This window comes from Pteropus vampyrus, unplaced genomic scaffold (genome assembly GCF_000151845.1).
Source record: "Pteropus vampyrus isolate Shadow unplaced genomic scaffold, Pvam_2.0 Scaffold123, whole genome shotgun sequence".
Taxonomy (NCBI): domain Eukaryota; kingdom Metazoa; phylum Chordata; class Mammalia; order Chiroptera; family Pteropodidae; genus Pteropus; species Pteropus vampyrus.
This window is the reverse complement of record NW_011888904.1, coordinates 871,904-882,598: the sequence shown is the minus strand read 5'-3', so window position 1 is coordinate 882,598 and position 10,695 is coordinate 871,904. Positions and strand designations below refer to the sequence as shown.

At 42.5% G+C, this 10,695-nt stretch overlaps 1 protein-coding gene across 1 annotated transcript in view; it reads left to right on the top strand.

Moving 5' to 3' along the window:
- Window positions 1-10,695, top strand: part of PAX5 (paired box 5) — a 170,602-nt gene that overhangs the window by 8,056 nt on the left and 151,851 nt on the right. The window contains exons 3-4 of the mRNA XM_011366206.2: window positions 3,267-3,464; window positions 10,323-10,387. Of these exons, the coding sequence (XP_011364508.1) occupies window positions 3,267-3,464; window positions 10,323-10,387 (263 nt within the window). The remainder of the gene's footprint in view (window positions 1-3,266; window positions 3,465-10,322; window positions 10,388-10,695) is intronic.

The following is a 10,695-nucleotide window of genomic DNA, read 5'->3' as shown; positions in this document are numbered from 1 at the left end:
CATCCACTATTTTTTTTTTTTTTTTGGTCACTGAAGAATTTGATGGGTGCGCATGGGGTGACAGATTGCAGAGAGTGTGTGGTGTGTGGTGGCTGTGGCTTTCAGAGTCTGCATGGTAAGGCAGGCAGTCCCTTGGGCTGACAGAGACCCCCGTCATCTCAAGAAGGTGGCGGTCTGCCAGGAGTGTGGGCATTCAGTACACAGAGCTCAAGGCTCCGGAGGGGCTTGAGAGGAACAGCCTAGTGGCATGTGAGGCCCATTAAATCCACCCAGAAAGCCTGGCGTTGTCTACTTTCACTAGAGCCTGTCTGGGAGGTTCAGGCCATTTGGAATTGGGTGGTATGTTACACAGGAATAGACACTCAGAGGATTTTAATCCACAACACGTGCTCTTTATATTTTGCAAAGCTTTTTCTTAACCATTTTGAATTTCTGTCTTCACAACAGCCCTGCAAGGCAGGCTGGGCAAACATCCTCAGCTTATTATGCAAATAAGGATACCTTAGGTCCAGAAATGCTAAGTGAGTTGGCTAAAGTCACACAGCAAGTTAGGGTCAGAGCCACTGACTAGCATCTGTACCCCTTTACTCCCAAACTAATGTTCTTTGCGCTGAAGTACACTGTATGTTGGTAGCTGCCGTTCTCTATCGTGTGTAAGCCAAAGGGATGCATGACTGTTTTGCTGAGATGAGAGAATGGTTATTTAGTCTGAATCCTCACTTGACATAGTTGCGAGTTGGGGTTTCTTGGAGTGTCAGGGTTGCCTTCTAAGTGCCTGGCCCATGCGTCAGTCAAAAGGAAGACAGAAACTTCTCATGTCAAGAGCATAGCCTCCTATGGTTGACACTGCTCAGGTGGGATGGGTGGAGAGTCCTGGGCTCTGCCACCCCCAGCCATGCAAGCAGGGCAAGTGCTGGGGGTGAGGGGAGATTTATCCTGCCACCCCTTCAGAGTTTCTGCCTGAATATTGCAGTCCCATTCAACTAACGTTTGTTGGGTTGTCTGTGTGTCTGTAACCTCTGCCCCACGACGGTGCCTGGGACGGTGACTGTCCTAACCGGCACTCAATGACTATTGATTGAGGGAATATAAGGAAAAAATGCACGTTAAAATTCCTAGTAAATAGTAAAGCTGTCTACAATTGCGAAGGACTATTATTATTAAAATTTTTACAACCAAAGCAGCAGTTTGATCTAGTGGGAGGAGCACTGGATTCAGAGTCAGCTTTGAAAGCTGGGACTAGCCCAAATTTCCAGAAGGGAGTGCTAATCCTTAGTCTTCTAATCCTTGGTTTTCCTTTGCATAAAACCCTACTGGCCTCTCAGGATTGGTGTGAGGATCAAGATAATTCAAGGAAGAGCTTTGTCAACTTTAGAGCACTATGTCTAAATAATGAGTTGTGCTGATATTAACAAATGACTTTCTATTGTAATTAGAGGCTGTGGAAATTATCGTATGCCTTGATTTAGACACTTTTTCTAGACTTCTGGCAAAAAATATTTCCTTAGATATTTCTAAAAACCTGTTTGTGACTAATAACAAATTTTCAGCAATTAAAGAAAAAGGGAGGATAGGTTGAGTTTTGCCTTATGGTCCAAATTTGTATAGGACTCACCCTTCTCAATGAAAAATAGAATTTCCACTTCCACATCGCTGCTCCCAAATTATTTCATCTGTTTCTAAAATATTCACTAATTTGGTCCTCATCGGACTTATCCAGGCTAAGAATTTCAGCACCTCTTTAAATGTGACCAGTCGTTGTTCTGGGTAAGCTTTTCCACCATCTCATGAGAGGATCACCTCCTTCCCTTAACAAATATGAACTCTTTGTTAGGTTTGAAAATTACCAGTCATTTCTAATTTTTATTTTTATTTAGTTTTTTAATTTTAATTTTATTTATTTTATTTTATTTTTTTTATTATGGTGACTTTGGTGAATGAAATCCTGTAGGTTTCAGGTGTACAATTTAACAGTAAGGCGCATATATATACATATATTGCATTGTGTGTTCACTGCCCATAGTTAAGATTACTTTTTGTCGCCACATATTTGACCCCTTTTATTTCTAAAATGTCTTTTTGGTTAAAAAGAAATTTCAACTACAAAATAATCTCCTTAGCAGGAGGAAGTCAAGAATTCCTCTGTAAATGTTGAGAGAGACATCCAGTGAAGGCTCAGATTCAGAAGAAGAATCAAGTCATTTTTTTCCCCTGAAATGATCTTTCATGGCACTCTTCTCCCTGGTCTCGGTTTTACTGTAAAACCCTGACATCCTATTTGCGTTAACGAGGAAGAGCTGATAGCATGAAAATGTCCTTAGAAACAACGATTTACCTCAGGGGAGGTCCCTGGAAGAGCTGCTGACTTGCGGTTGGTTTTTTTGATTGCTTAGGTTTTGGCTTTTTTATAACATGTATTTCCAGTTGATTCTAGAATCCAATTCTCCCTTTAATTTTACATCAGAGTTGTTTTTTTTTTTTCTTACGGAAAAATAAGTTGCATTATTTAGGAGGAAAGGTTTTACAGACGGCAGAGGAATCTGCTAGGGGATGGGAGAGCTGGCAAATTAGAGAAAGCAAGGTAGAAGCCAACTTTCTGGGGAAATTGTAGTTCAGGAGGCTCAGCCACAGTCCTGATTTGGCCAGTGTGTCTTGTGTGACACTGGGCAAGTCTATTAAACTCTATGGATCTCTGTTTTATAGCTGTAGATGGGGATGCATTTATTGATTCATTCAGTCATTCAAAGCAATTATGTGCTTTAGAACTATTGTGGAGATCAGATGGGAAAACTGACTTGAAAGTGTTCTGTAAACTTTAAAATGGTAGATAAATATGAATGAACGAACTTGACCAGTGCTGTCCAATAGAAATATAATGTGAGCCACATATGAAATTCAAAATTTTCTAAAAATACATTAAAAAAGGAAAAAGAAACAAGTACAATTAGTTTAAATTATATATCTTATTTAACCGAATATATAAAAATATTATCATTTCAACATATAACCAATATAAATATTATTAGTGAGATAATTTACATCTTTTTTGTACTAATTTTTGAAAATCTGGTGTGTATTTTATGTTTATAGCATATGCCAGTTCAAATGAGCCACATTTCAAACATTCAAAAGCCACATATAGCTAGTGGCTACCGTATTGAATAGCGCAGATCTGGACATTTCCAGGACAGAGTAGCCTGTTATTTTGTTGCCAACATCCATATTGCTGGTTCCTCATGGCTAAGCTCCTTTCTCCTTGGTCCTAGGTATTATGAGACAGGGAGCATCAAGCCTGGGGTAATTGGAGGATCCAAACCAAAGGTCGCCACACCCAAAGTGGTGGAAAAAATCGCTGAGTATAAACGTCAAAATCCCACCATGTTTGCCTGGGAGATCAGGGACCGGCTGCTGGCAGAACGAGTGTGTGACAATGACACGGTGCCCAGCGTCAGTTCCATCAACAGGTGAGGGGCTGCTGCCTGTGGGGGGCTAGGGATCTGGGGGCAGTGGGGGATCCTGGAGGCACTGGGTGTGCCTTATCTGAAGATCTGGTCTCCCCTTCATCAGGACTCCTTAGCTCATCAGACAGGAGGGCTGCTCAGGGGGCCGGATGGGTCTTTCTATTGCCCTTCTATTCTCTTCAAAGTGGGCAGGAGTTTGAGGCCCAGGGAGAGGGCCATGCCAGTACCCTGGCTGCTTGAGATTCTTCTGAGCCCAGAGTGATTTTCCATCATTCCCTTTACCATCCTACTCTGTGTGCGGAGCACAGCGAATTGTCCTGATTAGGCCTTTACAAACGTCACTTCCTTGGAAGCCCAGTCTCAAGGTCTTAGCATTGGCCCATCTCAGAGCTTCCCAGGAAGAAAATCCCTGCCTCCAGTTTGGGCAGAGTTTGAGTCGTTGAGTTTGGGGAACAGACCTCTGACTTGGAGTTGGGAGGTTTAGCTCCTTGTCCCAGTTCTGCCACAAACTTAACGTGTGACCTTGACAGAGCTCTTTCTCTCTCTGAGCCCAGGGCCCTGGTGGTTCCAGTATAGGTCTGTGATCTCTGAGAGCGATGTCTAGGATGCTAAGATGCTGTGGAGTTAAAGAGTTGCCCTCTCCTCGATTGCCCCGAATCTCATCTGTGGACAGAAAGAACCAGAGAAATGCTATGAGTCTTAGTTTCGGGATCTTCTTAGAAGTCACCACAGCCTCTTCTCCTATTAGTCTGATTCAGGATACATCTGACAGAACTCTCAGACATTTAAAAATAAGTTCCTGAAAGAAAGTTTCCTAGTGTGGATGGTGCAGTTTCAACTCCACTTAAACTCACAAAATCAGGGATAAAGTTGTGAGACGAACAGAGACGATTGTCCTGGAAACTCCACAAAGAAGAGAGAAACCAGCAGACTGAAAACTTGAGTAGCTTCCATTTCTTCAAGGTCATGCTCTACCCTTGTCAGTGCAGAGCCTCTCTGGGCTCATCCACAGACAGGAAGAGTGGTCGTACTAGAATGTCTCTCAGATCCTCTCTGGTCCTGACAGTCCTTTCTTCTATAATGACTCAAGTGTACAGAATCACTGTGTGAGTACATGTGCTGACATTTTGAGTCCTGCTATTTCATAAACCGTTAGCCTGTTTTTCTTTTCTCAGTAAATCTTTATCTTGGCTCTGACATCATGCAAGCTGCTGAGAAGAAAGAAGGGAACCAGGCACACAGTCCCTTAGTCTCTGTTCTAGGGTGGCTTCTACTCCAGGCTGGGATTCTGGCATGCACTTAGAGTTCTGGACAGCTTGAATTAGGCACAAAATGACAACTATTTTGGTAGACTTGGGAGGCATAACCCTGTTCTTTTTCTGGATTATGAGGGCCTCCAGTATGTTTTGTGAGTCCCCTGCTTTTGGCTTATTGCAGGATTTCTATGACACAAAGCAACACGATTTTTTTCCCCTGAGTCTCCAAAAGGCCTAACATGGAGCGAAGCACGTACTGCCTAGAGCTGTGAAGTAGTCAGCCTGCTCTGCAGAGGAACCTCCACCAAACCCGTGGTCAGGCTTTGGGGACCCACAGACTTCTCAGTGTAGGGTGTACATGGAATTGGTGGTTCAAAAGATAACTTAAGGTTGTCTGTGGGGGTCTCAAACTTTAATGCCTATGTGGAGCTAGGCAGATAACGCAACAAATGAAGCAGGGCAGGCATAAGATGATAGGGGAAGGTTGGGTCTGTGGCAGACTAGAAACACAAACTCTATGGAAGGAACAGTTGCTTCTCAGCTCCAGCTGAATGCTGCCGGGAATGTGGGCCCAAGGTTTGCCACCTTTTTTTTCCTATTCTTAAAGAGAAGCCGGAAACTAGGACTCGTGTGTTTGTGTGTGTATGTCTGTGTGCTTGTATATATGAAATCTGTATTTTTAAATGGTGGCAACTAATTTCAATGAAAAAAAAAAATGCCTTGTAGGACAAGTATAACTTATTTGCCATGCTCCAGCTTATATCCTCTGTAACACAGGATGAAAATTGTTTTGTGATGAATTTGTTTGAATGTATTTTAGAAATATATAACTGGCACACCAAACCAGTAAGTGTGAACTACATGAACCCCCACCCCCAATTATAGTAAAGAACTAATAATGCCTATTCAAGTAAAAAGGTGTTATTTGAAAGAAACATAAGAAGTAAATAGAGCACAGTGATTACAGATGTGGCAAAAGCTATGAAGGGGGTACTTGATGAGTATCTAGGGAAATGGCGAATCAGCTGATGCCGGGAGCAAAGGGGGGACCTCTGACTGCTAGTTGTCCTAGTCCATAACGATGACCTGGCTGGCTGTGCCTCTAAGGTGCTTTCATATCTGTGGTCTCTTACAGCCTTTAAGGCCCAACTCTGTCCTGTGATAGGTATAGCAATTGAGGCCCAGATGGAGAGAGCAGAGGAACTATGATTTTGAGATTGAGAAAGGAGCAGGACCTGGGTTTCCTGAAGATGAGAGGAGGGTTGGTCTCTTTCCACCACTGCAATGTAGAACTCTGCCATTGACAGCCTTTCTGCTGTCTTCCTGGGGAACCAGCCTGGGAAACCATGACTGACGCTGGGTTAAGCAGCGCTGAACAGTTCTGCTAGGCTTGTGGGAGATTTCCTGAGACACAAACCATCGTGTAGATATGGCTTCTTAAGAACATATACATGCTGGGCTGCTGTACAACCTGTACAATGGAGTCTTAAATCCAGCCTGAATGTCAGGTGGAGGTGACTGTCCCAGAGCTGGTCAAATGGTGGGCAAAATGGCAGTCTTACTTTTCCTATTCCAGTCGCATGGCTCTAAATCAGGAGCGAAGTGGTGGGGAAACTTGAGGGGCATTCCCAGTTTAGAGGGGCAGCTCCATTAGCACCAACTGATTGCTGCCAGGTGAGAACCAGGTGTTCGATTTTTCAAGAGAAGCTAGAAATCTAAGTATTTGTGTAACAGCTCTCAACTTTTACAAATATTGGCAACTAATTCAAATAAAAATAAATACACTGTGCAGGACAAACAAAACTTGCCCAATGATGGGTGTGGTCTGAGGATGATAGCTTATAAAGTCTGCTTTGAATCCTGACTTGGGCAGCCAGCCTTCTGAGACTATTAACCAACTCCTTTTTTCTTCCCCACGTCGATCACAGGCCTGGGTATCACCTGTGGGCCCTCTCCAAGCTTGGCACAGTTGGAACCTTGGCTTTTGGATTTTAGCACTGCTGATGGTCCAAGATTTTTACTGAACTAATGGCAATTTGATCAGTGCAGTAGATACGGGTATTTCTTCAGGCTTATCTCCACATTTCCTTTTATAAGGTGTCACAATTTTCTCTTTCAGTGTAATTTTGTGTGTGGGGGTGATATTGTTGTTGGTGGTAAGATCTAGCCTTTCAAAAGAGTAGGGGTGATGTTGAAATGGTGTCTTACAAATGCTTGTAATATCTAAAGTTTCGCAGGCTTCTAATCCTCAGAGTCTAAATGGGTTTGGAATCCAAATAGGTTTTATGCCTCATACAGCAAGTGTTGAGTACAGGGACCACTTTCTTTGATTGTGGCTCCAAGAAGAGTGTTCAGGCATGGGCTCTGACTTGCTGTGTGACCGTGAGCAAGTCACTTGAGCGCTCTGAGTTTATGTTTCCTAACTCATAGGAACTGGTTGATTGCTGAGCTCCTTTCCCCATTGGACCATCTGTTCGTACAGAACCCAGGGTCATGCTCACCTTCAGCAAAGTAAAGGGCATAACTTTCAGTGTGAGCTGACAATGAGCCCCGACTGTTTCTCGTTTTGAAAAGGTCCCGGGTGTGGTTCTTATTGTGATGTGTCTTGATGCTGCTTATCATTTTTTAATTTTTAATTTTTTTAGAATTGCTATGATTCAGTTAGTCTTGTTCTTCCCACTATCATACTTCTCAGTGGAAGATGATGCTCTTTGTCCTTTTCTTGGCAGCCGTTGCAAGCAGATGGGCAAAATTTCTATCCCCAGGGACAGCTTTGGAGGGTTCCCTACAATTTGGATTGTGCCCATTGAGGACAGCCCCATTGCAGACTTAAAAGTGGGTGTGGGGATGGCTACCTTCCCCTCCCCAGCACCAAGGGGATCCCATGTGTTTTTAAGGCATTTGTGGAATACATGAACCTTTTAAAATTGAAGCTGATCAGTAACCTTTATGAAGATACCACTGACAATACCAACAGCTAACAGTTATTGAGCACATACTATGCTGCAGCCACTGCTCAAAGTTCTTAATGTAATCATCATACTAACTTTATGGAGTAGGAATGAATGTTGGTCCCATTTTGCAGATGAAGAAACTGAGGCACAGAAAGTTTAAGTAATTTACCCAAAGTCATGCAGCTGGCAAATGGCAAGACTGGAATTCAAACTCAAGTAGTCTGATTCCGGAACCTGTATACTTAATCACTATACTGTAGCTACCTCTCAATGATTTATAACAATTGATAATGTTTTGCCAATGATTTATAAATATTTTAAAAGAAAAATAAGGAAACACAATTTTCTTTGCTTTGCTTATGTGCAAATTTAATGGCCAGACAGTGCTTTGGAAAGTTATGACTTTATGCTGGACTTCAATGAGAAATAGTTATATTTTATCATATATTTGTATATACATAAACCATAATATAGATAAAGTATATATCTGGTTTATCCATATGTTCATATAGCTATATCTCTGTACACACACACATATAGATAGAGAAGGTGACAAAAATATAAAGATTAGATCAAATGTTAGCTTAATTCCAGGTGATCAAAAATACCACCTTATTCTCAGGTCTTTGTTAAAACACTCCATGTTTGCTTAGTTAAAATAAGTGGCTTGAATGACAGATAGACAGACAAACGAACAAACACTCTGTATTTGAGGCAATATTCATGCTGACTTGTCAGAAAAGGGCAAAAGGCTGTGGAGGCTCACGTGGCCTGTGGTATGAACAGAAACGTTCAGTCCAGGCTGTCAGCTGAGGACGCTGAGCGCCCTCAGTGCCCAGTGCTGAGCCGTGAAGCACAGAGGGCCACAATCCGATGAAGTTAAAAGGAGGCACCTGCCACTTCTGTCTTTCCTCTCCATTTGCAAAAGCTGGAGACCCAGTGCAGCTTGAAACGAACTTTCAGAAATAATGGTCTGGAATGTGAAAAAGCTTTTCCTACAATGCTGAGTGAAAAGACCAAGATACAAAACTGTATACATGATTTAATCCCGATTTAAGAAAAAAAGCATATTTCAAAATATGCGCAGGAATGCTAGCATAACAGAAATACAGTTGACCCTTGAACAACAAAAGAATTATGGGCATCAACCCCCAGTCGGTCAAAAATCCACATATAACTTTTGACTCCTCCAAAACTTAATTACAGTCATCCCTCTGCAGCCACAGGAGATTGGTTCTAGGGTCCCCCGCGGGTACCAGAATCCTGAATGCTCAAGTCCCGTATATAAAATGTTGTAGATCAATGCATATAGTCGGCCCTCCACATCGATTAAACCTGTAGATGTGAAACCCGGGGATCCAGAGGGTCTACTGTATATTTATTGAAAAAAATCTGCATATAAGTGGACACGTGCAGTTCAAACCTGTGTTCAAGGGTCAACTATACACTGAAATGTGATTTCAGAGTCTTCTTTAAGGTTGTTGTCCAAATAGTCTACAATGAGCACAAAGCACTTTTATGATTAGGAAAAACTCTAAAAATTATCTTTTAAAGGATAATAGTTTGAGGCTGACTAGAACTTTTCCAAAGAAGCTGAACATTATATTATCATCCACTTTCTCCCAATTTCCAGAGAAGGAACTTTCTTGCAGCCCCCAAAGAGACTTTTGGCCCAGCCTTGGTCGATACACTGGGCTTAGGGACTCATGGAAGCCCCATGCGTTGTCCCAGCTGGAAATTCACAAAGTAAGCTTCTTAAAGCCCAAGGTTTGGCAGAAGGACATCAGAGCTGCCAGTCAGCAAAGGGAAGACAGCACCGCTATTATCCCTTTTGTACACTGGGCTTTCCCATAAGATTTTGTGTGTGCATGTGTGTGTTAAAAGGATTCAGTTACTTAAAGTAAGCAAAGAGTGTTCTATTCCAACTCCCTCATTGTATAGAGGCCTACAATGGAATGGGCTTGCCCAAGGTTACAGTCAGGTTCCTATTAGAACTGGAACAAGGTCTCTGGAAAGACAGGCGGGGACACCCCTGGCTCCCAGCCCCATGGAGCTTTTCCACAGGTTTTTGCAGACTTCCTCTTAGCAAAGCCAAGCCAGGCCTTTCCTGGCAGCACTTTAACCCTTTCTAGTTTCAGAGTAACTCACACATACCCCTGTCTTTATGATTTCTGACGAGTGGTCATGTTACCCTTCCTGTGGCTCTCTAAGGGCAGAAAAACCAGAGTGTGAGGGCTCCCAGGGGACAGAGAGGTGATTTGGGCCAGTCTCTTCATTCCACAGTGAGTTTACGGAGCTGGATTTGCTCCTGAGAAAGGAATACCTTCATAACATAAACACATCATCCTTTTCTATGGAAAAAGCAAACACATAAATACATCATCCTTTTCTATGGAAGAGGCTTTTGAGGCCCAGAGAGGTGTGCAAGTTACCTGAAGACACCCAGGGAGGCAAGGGCTGAGTCGGGACTAGTTCATCATCCTTCTAATCTCCTAACTCCCAACCTGAGTTCATAATCTCTCCTCCCCTCTGCCCCAGCTTGACCCCTGACCCAGCTTGATATGGGTTTTCTGGTTCTCCATGCAAAGCTAGTTGCGATCTCTTCTCCATCACGGTAAATAGCCATTTCTTTTTTTTCCCACTGCCCACAGGATCATTCGGACAAAAGTACAACAGCCACCCAACCAGCCGGTCCCAGCTTCCAGTCACAGCATAGGTAAGAACTTAAAAAAAATTTTTAAACACCTAATGGGCTCCAAATATTCTAAAGAACTTTTAATCATTCTTATGGACAGATAATTCTGCATAAAACACTTCGGCACACGTACTAATGCGCCTTCTTTGTCATTCTCCAAGGGCTGAACCCGGTAAATGAATTTTATAAATACTGCTAAAAGGTTTTGAATTTTACTGATTATTATGATAAATAGCTTTCAGCATGAGACAGAAAATTGAAATCTAAGCCAAAAAAAAAAAAAAATCCACTAATGGGGGTCTATAGAATGTCAGATAATTAAAGTAATA